Source organism: Phyllopteryx taeniolatus, chromosome 12 (assembly GCF_024500385.1).
Source record: "Phyllopteryx taeniolatus isolate TA_2022b chromosome 12, UOR_Ptae_1.2, whole genome shotgun sequence".
NCBI classification, from domain to species: Eukaryota; Metazoa; Chordata; class Actinopteri; order Syngnathiformes; family Syngnathidae; genus Phyllopteryx; species Phyllopteryx taeniolatus.
In genome coordinates this window covers 25,431,605-25,453,310 of record NC_084513.1, presented here as the reverse complement: position 1 = coordinate 25,453,310, position 21,706 = coordinate 25,431,605, and the positions used below count along the sequence as shown (strand labels likewise).

Here is a 21,706-nt window from a genome sequence, read left to right as displayed (position 1 = left end):
GTCGGTCACTTTATCAATGTGTACCTTTAACATTTGGACTTTGTCTTAAAAAATATATATATATATATAATAAAAATGTGACTCAGCGTGGCCCATAAACGTTTTGTAATGCAGTTCGGAGCAGCCGTGGCCGAATAGCGAACTCTCGACGAAGACTTGACAAGGGCTGAAACAACACCCTTCCCTCCCTTCGCTCTTTGCCCCGCCCCCCCGGAATGGAGATGCATTCAACGCTCCTGTGTTCCATGTAGACTGTCGTTGGTGGCCATCGTCTTCTTCAGAAAAACAAATGCAGAGTGGTGCAATTCAATAAGTGTGAATATAAACGTGTGAGTTAGCAACATTTATACCTAATGCGCCCCACGAAGGAACGAATTTTATGACTGACGAAACGGACGTCAATCCAACCTCCCACGGAGAGCGGAAATTAACGAGGAAGCCTGAATGCAACGAAGGTCCGTTTTTGGGTGAAGGCGACGACGATTAATGGAAGAGCAGCAGCGACGATTTCGTAAGTTGCACATATGATATATGCTACGACTAAAAGGTTTCCCCAGATAGGTCAATTGTTCAAGAACAACCTAAGCACGTAAGCGTAAGTTTTAGGCACGTCGGAAAACGACCGCTGAGTTCAAGTACGCGTCCACTCGCTCCTCTTCGCGTCTTCAACTTGACCGTTATCATTGTGGCCCAACTGGATCGAAAACGCGTTGGCAGGATAACTGCGAAATGAAATAAAAAAGGGGTCACCGCCTATTCGTGGTAGTCGGTGGCGTTGATGTTCCAACGTGAAGTCTTGACAGCCACATGCCTCTTGTGGGACGTCATCGGAAAGTCTTCCTGTCGTACATTACTGACTATGACATTGGACGCCATCAAAGTTCAAGCGGAGGGAGCGAAATAGAACTCAAAATACTCCCCAACGTCGTCGTTTTTTTTTCCTTCCCATCTGTGTATTTTAATGTATTTTTCATTTCACTGTTGTCCACTTTTAAATGGTTTGACTACATTGTGCAGTTATTGATTAACCCCAAATAACAAAGACGGGATGCCAGAACCGAGCCGGTGTTTGGACAAAGCGGTATTTTGTCGGGACCTGGTGCTCTTTGCCCACGTGACACTGATAAATGGAGTAGTCCAGTGTTGTAAAGGTGAAGGAAATGTTTCAATGTGTCCAAACCATCAAAGTCTGCTCTCTCTAACTTTGTCTCCAAAACATCGAACCTCGGCTGTCCCTCTGATGAGCTCAATTCTAATTTTATCCAACCTGCTCACTCCGAGAGCGAACCTCAACATCTTCATTTCCGCCACCTCCAGCTCTGCTTCCTGTTGTCTTTTCAGTGCCACTGTCTCTAATCTGTCCATCATGGCAGGCCTCACCACTGTTTTATAAACTTTGCCCTTCATCCTAGCAGAGACTCGTCTGTCACAACACACCTGACACCTTCCTCCACCCGTTCCAAACTGCTTGGACCCGTTTCTTCACTTCCTGACCACACTCACCATTGCTCTGGACGGTGGACCCCAAGTATTTAAAGTCCTCCATCCTTGCTATCTCTTCTCCCTGTAGCCTCACTCTTCTTCCACCACCCCTCTCATTCATGCACATATATTCTGTTTTACTTCAGCTAATCTTCATTCCTCTTCTTTCCAGTGCATGCCTCCATCTTTCTAACTGTTCCTCCAGCTGCTCCCTGCTTTCACTGCAGATCACAATGTCATCTGCAAACATCATGGTCCACGGGGATTCCAGTCTAACCTCATCTGTCAGCCTATCCATCACCACTGCAAACAGGAAGGGTCTCAGGGCTGATCCCTGATGCAGTCCCACCTCCACATGCAGTACCACAGTTCCTCTCTGGGTACTCTGTCATAGGCTTTCTCTAGATCTACAAAGACACAATGTAGCTCCTTCTGACCTTCTCTGTACTTTTCCATCAACATCCTCAAAGTAAATAATGCATCTGTGGTACTCTTTCTAGGCATGAAACCATACTGTTGTTCGCAAATACTCACTTCTGTCCTGAGTCTAGCCTCCACTACTCTTTCACATAACTTCATTGTGTGGCTCATCTCACCCTTGTTCTTAAAAATGGGCACCAGCACACTTTTCCTCCATTCCTCAGGCATCTTCTCACACGCTAGAATTCTATTGAACAAGCTGGTCAGAAACTCCACAGGCACCTCTCCTAGAAGAATCGGAATCGAGAATCGTTAGGAATCGGAATCGCTCAAAGTCAAACGATGCCCAACCCTAATGGTAGGTGAAGTGAAGACTCTAAATTGTCCCAAGGCATAAATGTGTGTGTGAACGGTGTGGTTTGTCTATTTCTGCCCTGTGATTGGCAGGCGACCAATTCACTGTGTACCCTGCATCTTGCTCAGAATCAGATGGGATATACCTGCAACCCTAAGTGAGGATAAGCAGAGAATGGATGAATGAAATATTGTTTCAACCAAATACTTACACTTTTCTAGGTTGCTTAAAAAAACCTGTTTATTTTTTTTTTTAATATCTCAAATTTGAGAGGTGCTAGGATTCATTTTAGGGGTGCTCGAGCATCCCCTCCCCCCAAAAAATAGGCTAGAAACGCCCATTAAAATGATAGTTATGGCTGTTGTTTAGACTGATTGTCACTACTGGACTGATGGAGAACTCGTCCTGTGTATTTGAAATCTCGAGTGGTGTGTGTGCTTCCCTCCTGATGATGGAGCCAATAATAGCAGTCCCAGTTGAACACTCAGTACTCATAACAACAACATGCAATACTCTTTGTGGAATAGACTGGTAAATGGAATGTAATTATTTATTATAATTTATTAATACTCTTTAATCAGTATGTTAAAGAAACTAATCATGGTTTTATTGTTTTTAAGTAAATGTTACTTTGTAATTATCAACATGGTAGATGGTGTGTGGTCTTGCTGCAGCCTCTTACTATAATTTGTGCCGTGCATCGTCCGTCATTCCTGCAAAAAGCTTTACGAGATGTGGCTGAATATTGTGCTTGATTTTTTTTTATGTTATTTTATTTTTATTATATAAAATATGTGCGAAATTTTGTTGACAAATACACATTGCCATTGTGATTTCATAGAAGAACATAAAACACAGTGTTGCTTTAAAGATGTGCTCCTGATATTGTCGTTCCTGCTCCTTTCTTTGTGAGAAATTTTAAATTCAGGGTCGATTTTTGTTGATTTTAGCCTAACATGCAGAAAATCTGTATGTTAAAAATAGCGGCTCCATACTGTAAAAATAACACTACTTAATCAAGACAGTGTCTGAGTATATGCTTTCTGCTATTCTCTTGCTGAGTGCATAGGAATAAAGAAAGAGAAGACAAGAGACGCTCCCGTATCCAAGTGTCTACATTGGAACAATGTTGAAACCTAAGTGTGGGCATAAGAATCCAAAACCAATATGTCATATTTTCCTCAATTACTATTTTACTATCTGCATATTACTTTTTGGTACCTCAAGAGTGTAATACATGTAGTACATTGTGTATACTGTATATGACTACACTCAAATAGTGACTAATATCATAAATTTCCTTTGAGATATGTCACTAAATTAATAATGTATCCCATGCATCCATCGATTTTCTGTTGTGCTTCTGCCCATTAGGGTCATGAGTGAGCTGGCCTGGAGCCCATTCCCAGCTTATATTGGGGCTACAGGTGGGATACAGCTGGACTTGTCACCAGCCAATCACAGAATATTACATCCGTTTCCATACCCTCACTCTAGTTCAGTGTTCAGGAAAAGTGTGCTGGTGCCCATTTTTAAGAACAAGGGTGATGTGCAGAGCTGTGGGAACTATAGAGGAATAAAGTTGATGAGCCACACAATCAAGTTATGGGAAAGTGTAGTGGAGGCTAGACTCAGGACAGAAGTGAGTATTTGCGAACAACAGTATGGTTTCATGCCTAGAAAGAATACCACAGATTTGCCTTGAGGATGTTGATGGAAAAGTAGATAGAAGGTCAGAAGGAGCTACGTTGTGTCTTTGTAGATCTAGAGAAAGCCGATGACAGAGTACCCAAAGAGGAACTGTGGTACTGCATGCAGAAGTCTGGAGTGGCAGAGAAGTATGTTAGAATAATACAGGACATGTACGAGGGCAGCAGAACAGCGGTGAGGTGTGCTGTAGGTGTGACAGACAAATTTAAGGTGGAGGTGGGACTGCATCAGGGATCAGCCCTGAGCCCCTTCCTTTTTGCAGTGGTGATGGATAGGCTGACAGATGAGGTTAGACTGGAATCCCCATGGACCATGATGTTTGCAGATGACATTGTGATCTGCAGTGAAAGCAGGGAGCAGGTGGAGGAACCGTTAGAAAGATGGAGGCATGAAGAAGACAATATATGTGCATGAATGAGAGGGGCGGTGGGGGAAGAGTGAGGCTACAGGGAGAATAGATAGCAAGGGTGGAGGACTTTAAATACTTGGGGTCAACCGTCCGGAGCAATGGTGAGTGTGGTCAGAAAGTGAAGAAACGTGTCCAAGCAGGTTGGAACGGGTGGAGGAAGTTGTCACGTGTGTTGTGTGACAGACGAGTCTCTGCGAGGATGAAGGGCAAAGTTTATAAAACAGTGGTGAGGCCAGCCATGATGTACGGATTCGAGACAGTGGTACTGAAGAGAAAACAGGAAGCAGAGCTGGAGGTGGCGGAAATGAAGATGTTGAGGTTCGCTCTCAGAGTGACCAGGTTGGATAAAATTAGAAATGAGCTCATCAGAGGGACAGCCAAGGTTCAATGTTTTGGAGACAAAGTTAGAGAGAGCAGACTTGGATGGTTTGGACACATCCAGAGGAGAAATAGTGAGTATATTGGTAGAAGGATGATGAGGATGGAGCTGCCAGGCAAGAGAGCTCGAGGAAGACCAAAGAGAAGGTTGATGGATGTCGTGAGGGAAGACATGAGGGCAGATGGTGGACAAGCCCAAAGGATAAGAAGACTCGAGTTCAGTGTTTCCCAACCTTTATTGTGCCAAGCCACTCAATATATTAGAAAAATCTCTCAACACACTACCAAACCAAATGTCACAAAAAGTGGGAATATTGAAATAATGACGGTGTCTTCTCAGTTTACTAAAAAAATTACTTGTTGTGAAATCTGGGCCTGTTAAATTCAATACAAAGCTGATTATGTGCTCAATGTTGTCCACTCAGCATTCATTGCAGCCTGGTTATCCTGGGAGGGGGATCCCTCCATCTGTGGTCCCTTCTCAATGTTTCTTCTTTTCTTCCCAAATTGGGTTTTGAGTTTTTCTTTGCTCTGTTAGGGCATTTAGATTAGGGGATGTCGACGATCTTTGTCAACTGTGCCCTGTAAAACTATCTTGTGGTTAAGGCCTATACAAATAAACTTGACTTCTGTCATGTGAATGGCAAAAGGTGGATACGTGGGTTTATTGTACCTTCTGCCATCGAGTTGAAAAGCATTTACCGTAATTTCTCATGTATAATTGTTCTGCCTTTCTCTAGATGTCGTTTGCATAGATAGCTGAACAAAGATATTTGTAATTAATAAGTGTGGTATGTGGCTGTCACACCAAAGTCGGTTTGTCAATATTTATTATACCATTAACATTCTGGACATGTATGGCTTTCACAATTTGTACTTTGACTGAAAACTTGAACATGACACCTTCGGACTTAGCATAGCCTGTAAACATTTGTAATTAAGTTTGTGGCAGCTGTGACCGAATGTAATGAATATGAAAGTAACGTAATTTATCGTGTGTAATGCGCATTCCCCCCCCCCCCCCCAAAAAAAATTGTCAAAAGTCAATAGTGCGCAGTATACATAGGTATAGAGGAAAATGGGGTAAAAAACGTTCACATTTTATAAATGTATGCCGCAATCTAGAGGTTATGACGAAGCTGTACACTTTCACTCCAATATTCCACCGCCACCTAGAGGTTAAGAGAAAGGTCTACACTTTCAGTCTAATATGCCATAGCCACCTAGAGGTTATTAAAAAGGTGTACCCTACACTTTCATTCCAATATGACAGGGGAATGTATGATTGCATACATGTACATTTGTGCTCATAAGTTTTCATACCCTGGCAGAATTTATGAAATATTGAGTTTTTAAATATGACTGATGACCAAGCAACAACCATCATTCATTTCTTTATGGTTATGTTTTGTTTAATGATAATGCATTTCTGAAATGCTTGACAGTTTAATTTGAATCCCATTCAAATTAAATTAAATATGTTTCACCTGGCCCTTCATGTTTTCTTTAAAGAATTGTACCCATCTTACAAATTATGCCTGGGTAATAAAACATATGAGCACAACTGAATTTTGAGGTCAACTTTTGGGGTTATACATGGGTTCGCGTTATACACGAGAAATTACAGTACTTTTGGAATTAAGGCCCAAAAGTTCAAATTTGGTTCTGTTCTCCCAAACGTGAAAATTTGGTACGGTCCGATGACACCAAGGTTAAACTTTTTGGCCATAGTTAGAAAAGGTATGTTTGGTGCAAACAGATCACTAGGCATCACCCAAAGAACGCCATACCTTCGATGAATCCTGGTGGTAGCAGCATGCTGTTTTTCTTCAGCTGTAACTGGGGTCTTGGACAAGGTGGAGGGAATTATGAACAGTTCAAAATACAGTCGCAGTCAGTGTTAGAACAAAACCTTCAGGTTTCAACTGGAAAGCATTTTTTTAATGTGAGAAAAAGCCTACTAAATCATCTGAAATGTATTTGGGGTCAACCAGAAGCACTTTAAATGGTGGCAGGTGTGTCCTGAGTCCCATTTAACATCAGTTTAAATGTTAATTCCAAACACAGCCACGTCCCAGTTATAAGAGGGGTTTGCACAGCTGTGCAGCCACATTATTTCAGTTGTTTACTTTTTACCTCCCCTCTCAAAAGTATAAACAAATTAAACTGTTCATCTTTGTCTTTTTTTATTGCACAAAAATCTGGCATTTGAACAAGGGTGTGTAAACATTTTATATCCAGATAGATTGATGGGTAGTTGTCTGTCACTAGCATTAATCTTTGGAAGCTAGCGTAGCAGTGGTTTCACGAGTGCGATAAGAATGTGCTGCTTATTTCAGTGGTCTTCCTTCTTGAAAGTGGTTGGGTTTTCCTCTTTTAGGAGATGGTCCAGTGAGGTTGGCATTGGTCAGCAATGAGTCAAAATAGTCCCTGCCTGTGGAGCCAGCTTCCCCAGAGCATCAGCGCTCCTTGTGACCGCTACAAGCATGCTTGCTGCAGCCATGATGGAAACGTCTATATCCTGGGAGGAAGAGACAACGGCACTCTGAGGGACTTTTGGAGGTACAGTGTAGGTAAGCCATAGACAAAGAGCATGATTCTTTAGCAGTTGATTTGAAGAAGACATTAATTTTTTTTGCATTTTAAAGCAGTTCCTATGTTTTTTAAAAATAACCCAAATATGAAAATTCGAGCACTTAAAGTCCGGTTCAAATGAAAGCCCAAAATGAATATGACATTCACGACCACGATGAGTGTATGTCTACTTGTGACCATAACTCATATCAGCTCACATATAGCAGAGTTGAAGTGTAACTTTCCATCAGGAATTATAATAAATGAATTCCATAATTATAAATGACACACTTTTAAAGGTCATCACTGAGCTCTTCATCTCCATCTCACCTCAGATAAAATACTATAACTTTAACTTCCATTTATCCCATATTATTGTAATCCATGCAAACCAATAAGAATTGTGAAGAAAGGTCTGCTGCTTCCACAGAGGTCTTTTTAAAAAAAAAAAAAATTTTAATAACCATTCTTCTAAATGCCCTTCAATGCCCCAATTTTTAGTGCGTAATGAATGGACAGAGTTGAGCAGCATAGGTGAGACTGCACCAGAGGAAGTGGAGGCGCATTCCATGGTCGCTCATGAGGTGAAATTGACATGCATGCATGCGTACAGTACATACATCCATTGCTGTGAAATGTATTGACCCCCTTCGCAAATTCTTATATTTTGGCATAGTCAAACAAATGTAAATATCAGGCAAATATAACCCAAGTGAACTTAAAATGCTGTTTGTAAATTGTGATTTTATTTATGAAGGTAAAATATATATATATTCAAACTTACCTGGTCAGTTAAGGTCAGTGTTCATGATGCAACAATAAGGAAGAGACTGGACAAAAATGGCATTCATCCAAAAGAACATAAAAGGCCATCTTACTTTTGCAAAAAAAAAAAAAACATCTGAATGATTCCCAAGACTTTTGGGAGAATGTTATTTGGACTGACGAGATGAAAGTTGAGCTTTCTGGATGATGTGTGTCTCGTTACATCTGGAGAAAATGTAGCACAGCATTTTAGGAACAGTACATCATACCAACAGTCAAACATGGCGGTGGTAGTGTTATGGTCTTGGGCTGCTTTGTGCCTTCAGGACCTGGAAAACTTGCTATGATTGATGAACCTGAAGGACCATTCAGTTGGAGGCCTCAAGCTCAAGCGCACTTAGGTTAACTTCTGAACTTCTGAATGAAAAACAAAACGATGCCTTTGAAGTGGCCCAATCCAAGTCCGGACTTGAATCCGATTGGAAAAACCCTCCATTTTTTGCTGATTGAAAACAATTCTGAAAGGGAAAGTGGGCCAAACTATCTCCGCAGAGATGTGAACGACTCATTGCCAGTTTCATTTCGCTTCTTTTCACTTCGATTTCAGTTGTTGCTGCTGAGGATGGCCCAATCAGTCATTAGGTTTTTACCAATTACTTTTTCACACAGGACAAGGTAACTTTGAATCATTTTTTTTTTTTTTTCCACCTTAATATATGAAACCACCAACCGCATTTTAAGTTCGCTTTTACATTTGTTTGATGAGCTTAAACATTAAAGTGGGGAAACTATGCAAAAACATAAGAATTTGAGAAATATTTTTCACAACACATACATACATGCAAATGTTGCATTGCTCATAATGACTGAATTATGAAAATTGATCTGTACTTTCAGGGCTTTATATACGTGTTTGGAGGCACACTGGATTCAGCATACACTTCGCTGAGATGTCCCCTCTGGGTGTTTGACATTGGTGAGGTTTTCTAAGGAGGTGAAGGCAAATGAAATATTGTCAGCTGATGCTGTTAACATTATTGGCCAATCATACGTCTTAGACGAAACACGTTGCAACATGCACGCGTGCCAACGTTCTTCTTACTCTTGCTACAAAAGTTCACAGGTGGTGCATAGGGAATACACTAAAAACGCAATTTGACCTATTCAACTGATCATAACTTTCAGACTTCGTTGATACACGGCACATCCTTTCACATGCAAAGTTTTTAATATTCTATTTATTTAAATGTTCTGAATTTGTCATTCAGCTTTAATTAAAGAGCTCTTTAGAGCTGTAACAATGTATTGTACAAAAAAAAAAAAGGTTATGTGACGAACAAAGCAGCACAACTTGGTGGTTCATGCTTTTCTTTGGAATCACAATGTACAACTTTATTCTTTTTGTCTTTTTCAGCCAAGCAGAAATGGGTGCACTGTCCAAGAAAAGCAAGTGGGCCTCAGGTAGAGATACTTTTACGTTTTTTGGGGCCCTTTCACAAAAATATGGAGTTGAAAAAAGACGAGAAAAATTGACAAAGCAGCTCCCAATCAGGAGTCGGCTCCCATCGTTCACTGGAAAGAGTATTCTTTTTTTATTTTTTTTTTTGTGTAGATTTTTGTTAGGGATAATTATCGGACTTATGATTAGGGGCCCGATATTAGAAAAAACATTTATGTGACACTGATCGGTACAATAAAAAAAAAAAGGACCGATAAAACTGTAAGAGCTGTATCATTATGACATTTATTATTTATTTATTTATTTATTTATTATGATTATCCAGTGACTTTGAGTTCGTAACTATGACGCTGGCGGCAAGACCCTGCGGCCTACGAAGCAGCTCAAGCCGACACAGGAGCAAGCGGGGCGGTTTGGCCGCATGCGAAAGCACAGTTGTCGCGATGGACTGGACAATAAAATAAATAAATAATAATAATATTGGTTATCAAGATCGGCTTGGAGAAGCAGCAAGTTATTGGTATTGGTGGGGGGGGAAAAAAACAGTTATAGTGTGTCGTTATAGGGGAGACGTAATGATATAATAAGCATCGGCTGGACACAAGGGGGCACTGTTGTATAAGGACTGTACATTTGTTGTGGGCAGGCTGGAATGAAACATTTAGGAACCGTAATGTTTGGGACTAACAACGTCAGTCAGCACAGAAATGGACATACAGTATATAGTAGGTGGGACAGCCGATTAGTACAGCTGTGCCTCAAAGTAACTCTTCAGTCACTTTGAGCAGCTGTCAAGTGGCAGTATTATCACTTTTCCACAGTATAAAATAGCTCAACTTATTAGCTTAACCATACCCATTACTTGGTAATGTACGCCACACAAGTTACAGAATCATGTCATCAACATGAACCAATAACTGAAATATTAGTGTAGTTGAAGCCATATTGAATCAGCAACTTAGTGCAGACTTGACATGCCAATAGAGTAAGTTCCTAAACAAGCCCACCATTATCAGTACACTGCCAATTGTGGTCCCTGAAAGCAACAGTCCTTTGTGCGTGCGGTTACGTAAACGTGAAAGTGAGTGGGACACACACACATATACCATTGCTCCCACCACAGTCATTTTGATGCGAAGAGCGAGGAAACTATTCTTACTCCGTGACGTCAGCTGTGCAGCGCGTTCAACCAGCTCACAGAAGAGGCTTTCATTGTAAATATTATTTAAGCTAAGTATTGTACGTTTTTCAGTGAGTCAGTCCTTGTAAGTGATCCCAGTGGGAAGTATGAACAGAAATGACTGGTCGTTCCATTGTAATTTTGAGAAAAAAAATGGAGAGCACCACTTGTTACAAATTTTGTTCTCCCTTTTTCAGTCATTTTCTTAACTTTCTCCTTTTCTCCGTCTTTAACTCAACTTACTTCCACGCTGTAGTCTTTTTCTCTCTCCCCTGCACCGTCTCTCTGGAGTCAGTGAATACCACCTGAAATGCAACAATAATGTACATGCAATAATTTAGCAGACAACCTTTTGTATTGAAAACCTCAGAGACGGGTATTTTATTGATCAATGTTTGTTAGTGAGGAAGTGAATGAGTGCCTGAGCATGGTTCGAGACCTGCTCCATGTATAGTGCCTTGAGGTAAAATGGTACTACATGAATAAAACTAACTTGACTGTGTTATGTTTTTATGGATAATAGTCTCCAATGCCAACGAACAGAAAAGGCCACAGTGCGGTGGTGGGAGGCTCATCCATGCTGGTGTACGGTGGCTTCGTAGATATAAAGGGATCGTCTCAAGAATTTTGGAGTTTGGATTTTGGTGAGTGAGTTAAAAATAGTCATGATAATGATAATAGCAATCATTTTTGGAGCAATTATTGAATAACAAATAGCATTTTTCATCCTTTTTCATCTCCAAATACACCCCCACCCCACACCCCCCTCCCCATTTGTCTCAGTGTGATGTAGAGCGTGGAACCGGAGACCAAATTCCCTGCATACTATAGTATAAAATGGGAGTAATTAGTCATATTTTATATATTGTCGCTGGAAGAATCCCCCAACCTAGAAAATGAAAACATTATGGGGGGAAAAAAAACAAAAAACACAACGAGAGACACTACATATGGAAAAAAAGCGGCAGTATTACCGTAATTTGTTGTGTATAATGCGCACACATGTATAATACGCACCCCCAAAGTTGACCTCAAAATTCTGGAAAACCCTTCTACCAATGTATAATGCATTTTTACAATGCATGATTTTGCCTCTACCCATATGATCAAAACAAGACGTATCTGTATTTTGTTAGGTTTTTTTTTTCGAATAATTATAATTAAAGTTTAGCACTTTATTTGAACCCGTAATCCTTTTTTAGATTTATTTTCTCTTATTTTGAAATTCACAGCGCTACTTTGATTTAGTAAATTAGAAAACACACAGTTGTACTCATATGTTTGATTACCCAGGCAGAATTCTTAAGATGGGTACAATTCTTTAAAGAAAATATGAAGGACCAGGCAAAACACATTTAATTTTATTTTAATGGGATTCAAATTAAACGGTCAAGCATTTCAGAAAAGCATTATCATTAAACAAAACATAACCATAAAGAAATTAATGATGGTTGTTTTTCAGTCAGTCATATTAAAAAAAAAAAAAAAAAACAATATTTCACAAATTCTGCCAGGGTATGTGAATTAATGAGCACAACTGTACATATATGCAGTCATACGTACCCCTGTCATATTGGAATGAAAGTGTACAGCTTTTTCATAACCACCAGATGGCGGCATACATTTATAAAATATGAAACCCCCACACCTGTGTATAATGTGCACTAATGACTTTGGACAATTTTTTTTTGGGGGGGGGGGAATGCGTATTATACACTAGATATTACGGTAACTCATATTTTCCACTCACCTCCAAAATGACAACTTTCCAGGAAATGAAAAAAGGAGAGCTTGCTTGAGTTTCCAAACACCGACTTTGTTCTAGTTGGTATACCTTACATTACTGTCATATGCCTGCGTCATTGCCCTATCATATGAACAACAGCTAGCACCCCAAAATGTTGTTCGACCGACAATCGCTAATCTAATATGCAGAAAAACATGACACATTAAACATTATTATTATCATTAAAATGATACAAACATGGTGGGCAAAGCCACCCTTGCAAGCCTCATGCAAATTATGCATCTATGGAGAGGAAAACGTTTTGGTCCATAAAATCTTAAATATCAGCCCGATCGTCGTGATATTATCAGAGGTGTACGTGTACATAAATAGGAATGTGCTTGTAGATTTTGGTGAAGATTGGCCGGTGTTTTAGGACAGAAAGCCAAGTAAACGATTTTGTCCGAGAGATCGATGCCCTCGTCATCCGACGTTACGACAGCCAGCAGCCAAAGCCTGTGTCTATCACACATTGTCACCTATAGAAATGCTCTATTTGGACAACTTAGAGGCATTTGTAGTGGAATAAATACAAAATTGAGCGGACGAAAGCCGTTTATAAATGTGGAAACGAATCTGCAAAGCACTTCTTCTATGGGGTATGGTACCTTGCTGATATGGAAACGCATCAATGAAATCATGAATACAATGCCGATTGTTCTGATATTTTCAGAAGTGTACGTGGACAATTACAAAGGTACTCACAAATTTTGGCGATGGGCTGGCGTTTTTGGACATATGTGGCATGACGTGGCCACAACTTCTTTCCTCAAGCAGGCATTTCATTGGTTGAGGTTTTGTTTTTTGTTTTAGTTTTTATTTTATTTTTATCATAATTTATTTTTTTAACAACATGCCTTCCAACATGTTTCGCAGTCACAATTTTCACTTATTATTTTATTTAAAAAAAACAGACTTTCAATATCGGCAACACACTGCAGAATACATAGAGGAAATGTGATCGGCTCTATTACATGTCAGGCTGTGACAGACTGATTTTAAAAATAAAATTTCTTTCCGACGCCGATGATTAATAAATTATTTTTTCTTCAGTCATAGTACCAAATGGCCTGATGACTGGGAGGTTGGGGTTGGCTGGTTTATAAGACAGAAGTGAGACCAACTGTGTTGTATGGTTTGGAAACGGTAGCAATGATCAGAAGAACGGAGACAGCTGGAACTGGCATAGTCAAAAATGATGACCGAATCAGAAATGAGTGCATCAGAAGGGCAAGACGAGATTGATGAAGATGCAAAGGACAGACAGAGAAGGAAGATGATGATTCGCTGTGGTGACTCCTCAGTAGTGTAAAGCCAAATGGAAAAGAAGATTCAGTAAAATAACTTAATACTGCAGCAAATGTTGAAGTTTATGTTGCATGTGTCTGTATGCCTGACAGATACCATGGTTTGGTCGCTCCTCACTGGTTTACAGCAGGGATCTCTTAGCCCGGGTCCAAGACATAGTCACTCTGCAATGGTCTACCAGAGCTGCATGTACCTGTTTGGTGGCTTGAAAGGCTTGAGAGAGCAGAGAGATTTCTGGAAGTGGAATCCTGCCAGCTACACGTGGAGTTCGCTCAAAACCAAGTAAGTCACATTTCATCTTTTGAGTTTGACATTTGCGACCCTAGTGAGAGGATAAGTGGTACGGAAAATAGCTTTTGTTCAATGAATAGACATGAACTTGAACTTAACATGAACTCTTTTCCATCATGCTACTGGATACAAAAACATACCTGTGCAAGTCGGATAGGCGCGACATATTTTGTCATGAATGACAAAACCTCTTGTTTGGCCCTGCGATAACCCTACGATGCCAAAATGAAAAGTCTAGCATGTTTGATATTTTTGGAAATCTTCCATGTAGTGTGACGTATCGACAACTCTCCGACAGCGCACCTTGATGTCGACCAATAGGATTGCGTATGGTGACCGGCACATTGCGTCCCCTGCTTGCCGTTGTCAACGTACTTGGGTGCCTTTGACAACAATTTATTCACGCCCACAAATCAGTTTACCGAAGCTTTAGAGCATGATTGGACACACGCCGGCATGTTTACATACAAATGTTAGTGCAAGCACTAGCCTTCTAGGCTAACATTTTGTCGCCTGCTTGTGAGCCGCATCGTATTAAAAGTATGTGAACATAGCCTATATTGCCAAAAGTATTCACTAAACTGCCTTGATTTACATGGGATTTTAATTTATATCCCATTATAAATCTATATGGTTTAATATGATGTTGAGCTACCCTTTGCAGCTTTAACAGTTTCAACTCTTGTGGGAAGGCTTTCAACAAGGTTTAGGAGTGAGTCAGTCACCCACTGATGTTGGACAAGAAGGCCTGGCTCACTGTTTACTCAAAATGAACCCAGGTTGAGGGCTGGACTCTGTACAGGCCAGTCAAGTTCATCCAAACCAAATTCTCTCATTCATGTCTTTATGGACCTCGCTTTGTTCACCGGTGCACAGACATTTTGAAACAGGAAGTGGTAATCTCCAAACTGTTTGAGTGTCCAAAATCTCTCGGCATGCTTGAAGCATTCAGAGTTCCTTTCACTGGAACTCAGGGGTTAATATTTTGGACATTTCCAACTCTGTGGGAGAAGTTTGGAGATGGCGCCTTCTTTCAAATTTCAAATTGCTCATATGATTCCGCAACATATGCAGCAAGATAATCATCAATAAATTTTTCACAGATATACTGGTCTGGCCCACTTGAGATCAAGTTGGGGTGAACGTGGCCTGCAAAATCATAAATCATAAGTCCTAAATCATACAGTCAAGTTGGCTGTAGTCAAGCTTTTTAAGGACTTTTTGTAAACTGAAGCACTTTCAATGTCAAAATTGTTTTTGTTTTACAGTGTGATACAGCTACATAATACATTACATTCTTCAGCTTTCTAGCAGAAGCCAGAAGGTTTTGTGCGAACACTGACTGGTACTTGTAACTGCTCATAATTTCCTCCACTGAGTCCCATAAAATAGCCCCAAAGCATGCTTCACTATAGTTATGGTGGTCGCTTGGTGAAAAGCAGTGTTGTTTGCGCCAAAAGGTTCGTTGGTGTCATTGGACCATAACACATTTTCCCACATGCGTTTGGGAGAGTTTGTGTGTTTTTGCAAAATGTCATGGATGTTTTTCTTAGCAAGAAAAGACTTTCGTCTTGCCACCTTACCTCAAAGCTCAGACATATGAAGAAGATGGGAGATTGTAGTCAAGTGCATTTTTATAGGGCTTAATCACAAAAGAATCTCAAAGGGCTTTACTGGGCCCACAGTTGACAAAGATCAGCGATATCCCCTAATCTAAACTCCCCAACCGGGCAAGGAAAAACTCAAAACCAAACAATTCACATATGAATTTAAGTGACATCCCATTCCTAATCCATAGGGTTCAGCATGATTTCGGTCCACCCTTTGCAGCTAAAACAGCTTGAACTCTTCTGGGAAGGCTGTCCCACAATGTTGAGGAGTGTGTTTATAGGAATCTTTTACCATTCTTCCAGAAGCGCATTTGTGAGGTCACACACTGATGTTGGGCGAGAAGGCCTGGCTCTCAGTCTCCGCTCTAATTCATCCCAAAGGTGTTCTATCGCATTGAGGTCAGGACTCTGTGCAGGCCCGTCAAGTTCATCCCCACCAAACTCTCTCATCCATGTCTTTATGGAGCTTGTTTTGTGCACTGGTGCACAGCCATGTTAGATAAAATTTTGGCTCCTTAGTTCCAGTGAAAGGAACTGTGAAAGATTCAGCATACCAAGAGCTTTTGGAAATTCATTGCTTCCAACTTTGTGGGAACAGTTTGGGGATTGCCCCTTCCTCTTCCAACATGACTGTGCACCAATGCACAAGGTCCATTAAGACATGGATGACTGGTGTGGATGAACTTGACGGGCCTGTACAAAATCCTCACACCAACCTGATAGAACACCTTTGGGATGAATTAGAGTGCAGACTGAGAACCAGGCCTTCTTGTCCAACATCACTGTGTGACCTCAAAAATGCGCTTCTGGAAGAATGGTCATAAATTCCTTACAGACACTCCTGAACCTTGTGAAAGCCTTTTCAGAAGAGTTAAAGCTGTTATAGCTGTAGAAGGTGGCCTGATGTCCTATTAAACCCTATTGATTAAGAAGGGGGTGTCACCAAAGATCATATGTGAGTCAAGGCAGGTGAGCGAACACTTTTGGCAATATAGTGTTCCTACCGTAATACTGTCTGTAGCTCGCTCACGGTCTGTGACAATCTGTTGGAGGAAAAAAATGCCCCATAACGGTACACATACTGTATTCAACGGCAATTGACAGTAGGTCTGCATGAGACCTTGACTCGATCCAAAGTCCTCCATCTGAAGATGTCTGCTCTAGAACCTGCTGACTTCTGTTTAGCTCTCAGTCACCAAAAGACCGCCACGTTGCGAACATAGGTTTTGGTATGGAACATACGGTACCACTAAAGTCAGCAAGACTATTTAATATAATATCATATTTTATGTTTAAGTAATAAAACCTTAAAATCACATCTCACACAGTCACATGTTCTAAACTGCCAGTACTTGCCAGAAATTCCTGCAGCTCCTTCCCTGTTACTGTCGGTCTCTTGGCAGCCTCCCTGACCTGTTTTCTTTTCGTCTTTTCATACATTTTGGAGGGACAGACAATAACGTCACTGTTGTGCCATATTTTATCCACTTGATGATGACTCTTCACTGTGTTCCATGGTATATTTAATGACTTGGAAATTCTTTTGTACACTTTTCCTGGTTGATACCTTTAAACAGTGACATCTGATGCTGTGGAAGCTCTCTGTAACCATGATTTGTGCTGTAAAATGTTACTGCAAAAATGGAATGAAAAGCCCACTAGAACATCTGAATTTTACTTGGGCTTAATGTGATTGCTTAATTCTAATTCCCAGTTATAAGAAAGTGTGCAACTTGTACAACCAGATTATCTCTGTTACTGTAATTTCTCATGTATAATGCGCACTTCTTTCCCCCCCAAAAAATGTCCAAAGTCAATAGTGCGGGTTACACATAGGTATAGGGGGAAATGAAAAAAAACTTTCACATTTTATAAATGTATGCTGTCATCTAGAGGTTATGAAAAAGCTGTACACTTTCATTCCAATATGCCACAACCACCTCGGGTTTATGAAAAAAATATGACTGATGACTGAACAACAACAATCATTAATTTATTTGTTTTGTATAATGATAATGCTTTTGTGAAATGCTTGACAATTTAATTTGAATCCCATTAAAATAAAATTAAATGTATTTCGCCTTCATGTTTTCTTTAAAGAATTGTACACGTCTTAGAAATTCTGCCTGGATAATCAAACATATGAGCACAACTGTATGTTTTCTCATTTACTAAATATAAGTAGGGCTGTGACTTTCAAAATGAGAGCAAGTAAATAGAAAGTATTACGTGTTCAAATAAATTGCTTAACTTCAGAATAATTATTTGAAAAAACAAACAAAATACACATAATACAGTAATTCATGTTTTTAGGTCAACTTTGGGGGTGCGTATTATACATGGGTGCGGATTATACACGAGAAATCACGGTACTTTTACTTCCACACTTTAAAAGATGTCTTCTTTTTTCAATTGAGTTCCACGTTTGGTCACATTAATGGTGCAAAAAGTTTTGAAATGATTTATCTCTGTCTCATTTTTTACTTTCCCCAGATCTGGACCCTCAAAATTGATTGGTCATTCAGCTGTAGCCTACAAGGACAGCATGCTTCTTTTCGGGGGAGGAGAAAGCCTGAACTATCCAAAGAACTGTCTATGGAGGTACAACTTCTCCACTCATACATGGTGGCAAATAAACACAATGCCGGGATCGAGCTCTCCAGATAAGATTCACCACTGTTGTATTGGTCTTGGCCCGAACTACACAGCCGAGACCACCAGCATCTGCTCAGAAGCCAACCCAAAGCTGCACTATGAGAAATTTAGGCCTTTCAAAAACAAATGTTTTCCTGCCCCACTCACTTTTCTGGGATCAGAGGGCGCTATAGAGCTGCAAACTTTCACCTTAGACAAGTGTCACCTCAAAAATCTTAGTCATGCCACAGAACTTGACAAAAGTGACTTACTGGAAAAAACTGTGCATCGAGATGGAAGCTGTCTGACATTTGAAAACAAAGCATTTAGTAAAGACGGGAGCTGCACAGAGGAGGAGTTGCTCGAAGGAGAGGATGAAGATGTGTCACAGCATTTGCCTGACCTGCTACTGGTGTTGGGAGGCAGACCGTGTCTTGGACTTAATCCTCTCTCGGTTTGGCAAATGACTCTGTCTGAGTCTTGACAGCCTTTAAAGAGCGCATTTTAAAATATGCTCCTCTTATTCAGAGAATGCGGGAGAAAAACAGTGTTATGCTATTGTGTTACCTTCAGTGTAATGTTGACATATGTTATTGTTACAAAATATTTTTATTATGGAGTAATCCCTTGTTATATCGCAGTTCACTTATTCCAGATTCAGAGCATTGCAGATTGTATTATTATTTTTGAGTGTAATGCAGTAACACACCTGCAGTTAGCAATGACTTACATAAGGACAAAGGGGCTCTTTCAATGCAGAGAACAAATTTTGTGTGTATGCATGCATGTTCATGACAATAAAAGGTGATTCTATTCTATTTACTAAAAAGAAACCTTCAGGCCTTTTCACACTGCACTTGGCAATGCGCATGCCGCCCTCAACTTTCCCATTCATTGTGTATGTGGTGAGGGGGCCGCAGTGCATTTTGCCATGTCACTGTGCGGCAATGCAGAGGGGGTCTGTCACACCGCGGTGCGCCCTCGAATAGAAAAATGTTCTATTCCAGAGCGGCTTCAAACTCTTTCAAAGCTCCCTGCTCATCTTGAAATACACCTCGAATCGCTCTTCCTGGAACTATATAGCTCACGAACGAGCTTAAACTCCGAGATCCTGCTGTGAAATTAGTCTGGGATACACCCATTCCCTTTTTTTGCTGCTGCCTCACCTCCTCCTCCTCCTAAAAATAAGCAAAGTTGGCTTTCTTTTGCAACAATCACGAATACATATTGCCAAGTTATGGTCTACTCAGCAGGGAACACCCCCCGACTTTCTTGTAGGCTGCTATGTCAGCACTTCCTAATATGGGCATTGTCCGCATCGGTCACACTGGGTGGCTGTTTTCTTGACGTTTTGCCGCAGAGACCTTTCACACTAGGCAAGTTGCATTGGGAAAAGGCCTTTACTGAGTCATTTTGACTCCGACATTTGATACGTCGCCATGTTGCTTATTGGTTCAGTGAACGTGCCACTGTTTAAGAAGAAGAAGAAGAAGAAGAAGAAGAAGAATCATCTTTTATTGTCATGAACATGCATGCATGCACACGAAATTTGTTCTCTGCATTTAACCCATCACAGTGAACACATACACATGTTAGTGTGTTAGTGTAGTTAACACACAAGCACAGTGTCAGAGTTTCATTAAAAATAAATGCACGTATTGCTAATGCACACACGCATAACAATGCAGACAGGAACAAATACAAGTAAAGAGCAACGTTTAGCTTGATTTTCTCCAACTACAGTACTATAGTTAAAAAGAGCACCACCCACAAAGAATTCTGGGACGCAGTGGGATCTGCCGGCCCTACTTCCCGTGATGCTTTCCGCCGCCTACACGCCGGGACCGTCACTGTGGAGCGCAGTGCCTAATGTTTTAGGAATCGCCTGTTAAATCACCCGTTCACACCATGTCTGCATGGGCTGTTGTTCATGTCACTCAAGCAGAGCACACCCACCTTTTATAGGCATGTGCTCGTGTAGAGTGTGTGAATGCCGAAGTCAGGTGGGCAAATGAATACCGTTACCTCTATAAAGTAGCACCTATTGACTTTGTATTGCATATATAAAACTTTTATTTTTTTTTGATATAAATATTACAATAAATAATTGATCTCAACTTCCAATTTCATCTATTCTAGGGGGTTTCTGGAATGTAAACGCTGCGCTAATTTTAAAAAAAAAATTTTGATGTCGTTTTTCATTCATCAACTAATTTTAATCATGATACAGCTGTATGCACAACCTTCCTCTTGAGTTAATAAAGGAAATTGTTTAAGCTTTTATTTACTGTTTGTGACATTTTGCAGACAGATTTATGCTTTTATTTTTCTGGCTGCTATTATGTGTCGCTTAGAGGCTTGCACTTAAAAGTTCACATATAAGAGACAATTGCTTTGGAGAGCTGCAAAACTCACTATATGCTTTCTCCGGACCTTCGGGACTCTGAAGTGCTTCATGGTACCTCATGGACTCCGCCAGCCGGCAACAGCCGCCAGTCCTGTTGGAAACCCCAATCGTGCCTAGCTGTTGGTGAGCTTCATTTGAGCAGTGCACCACTGGGGGGAAAAAAAAAAATTTCATGGCACACCACGAAACAAAAATAGTACAAAAAAAGGTACTTCTTGAATTTTGTTAATTATGTACCTTCTGGGGTGACTGGCGAGCACATCCGCCTCACAGTTCTGAGGATCGGGGTTCAAACCCCACACTTTCCCCGGCTACACCCTTTTCCTCCTTCATCCCAAAAGACAGACGACTTTGATGAATTTACTCCGCAGCAGTTACAACAATAACCCGCCAAATCCTGGAGGGACTAAAAACAAAAAGAAAAACTCCCTGAAATGTGTACTGTCTGTACATGAGCAGTAGATGGCGGTGTTTGTCTACTACTCTTTAGCAAGTCGGTTGGATTGAAATATTACCATTTCAATATTGATGTTATAGTTTTTTTTTTTTTTGGCATTTACAGGCATATACGCTGTGGAAAATTCAAAATGCCATCGAACGGCACAAACAAACAAAAAATACCCGTTATGCAATTTGAAAAGTATTTTATGGGATTAGGAAAGTTTTATTTTTAAAGAGCAATAAATGAATAATCACATGACGAGGTGGCTTTTTTTTTTTTTTTTTTTTTGGAAACCTCACACTGTGTTTGACGGAGTGGCTTTAATAAGGCAACCCTTTAGGGAGGAGGAGAAGGGGGGGGGGGGAAGGGTCTGAATAGGCAACCTATGCTTCCATAATAAAAGCCTGTCAACTATAGCGGAGTCGTCTGCTAATCCCTTGCGTGTAGTTGGTGGAAATCCCCACGTGGTTCCGACTCTTCTATATTAAAAAAAAAA

The 21,706-nt window shown here is 40.5% G+C and overlaps 2 protein-coding genes across 5 annotated transcripts in view; both read left to right on the top strand.

The window, feature by feature from the left end:
- Positions 1-209: 209 nt before the first annotated feature.
- si:dkey-3d4.3 (kelch domain-containing protein 3) lies at positions 210-20,642 on the top strand. Of its 4 annotated transcripts, XM_061792698.1 has the most exons (9): positions 210-511; positions 1,416-2,260; positions 7,135-7,327; positions 7,830-7,912; positions 8,991-9,069; positions 9,508-9,554; positions 11,256-11,376; positions 13,919-14,108; positions 18,221-20,642. In XM_061792698.1, exons 3-9 carry the CDS (start codon positions 7,168-7,170, stop codon positions 18,843-18,845), a joined length of 1,305 nt encoding a protein of 434 aa, XP_061648682.1. In that variant the 5' UTR covers positions 210-511; positions 1,416-2,260; positions 7,135-7,167; the 3' UTR covers positions 18,846-20,642. The 4 variants fall into 4 exon arrangements, with proteins under 4 accessions (XP_061648682.1, XP_061648684.1, XP_061648681.1 ...); XM_061792700.1 differs by lacking the exon at positions 1,416-2,260 and having other exon boundaries at positions 211-511; positions 7,135-7,323; XM_061792697.1 differs by lacking the exon at positions 1,416-2,260 and having other exon boundaries at positions 212-511.
- A 932-nt stretch (positions 20,643-21,574) lies between these two features.
- The window catches only part of inhbb (inhibin subunit beta B), a 12,796-nt gene continuing 12,664 nt past the window's right edge, over positions 21,575-21,706 (top strand). The window contains exon 1 of the mRNA XM_061792908.1: positions 21,575-21,706. This exon is cut by the window's right edge and continues 751 nt beyond it. The gene's annotated coding sequence lies outside the window, so the exon portion shown is untranslated.

What these genes read in the sequence shown, in the direction of transcription:
- si:dkey-3d4.3 (XM_061792698.1), top strand. Translation starts at nt 7,168, where the DNA reads ATGAGTCAAAATAGTCCCTGCCTGTGGAGCCAGCTTCCCCAGAGCATC. An exon ending in CCTCTGGGTGTTTGACATTG is followed by an intron (nt 9,070 to 9,507) that starts GTGAGGTTTTCT and finishes TGTCTTTTTCAG; the next exon opens with CCAAGCAGAAATGGGTGCAC. An exon ending in GAAAAGCAAGTGGGCCTCAG is followed by an intron (nt 9,555 to 11,255) that starts GTAGAGATACTT and finishes TATGGATAATAG; the next exon opens with TCTCCAATGCCAACGAACAG.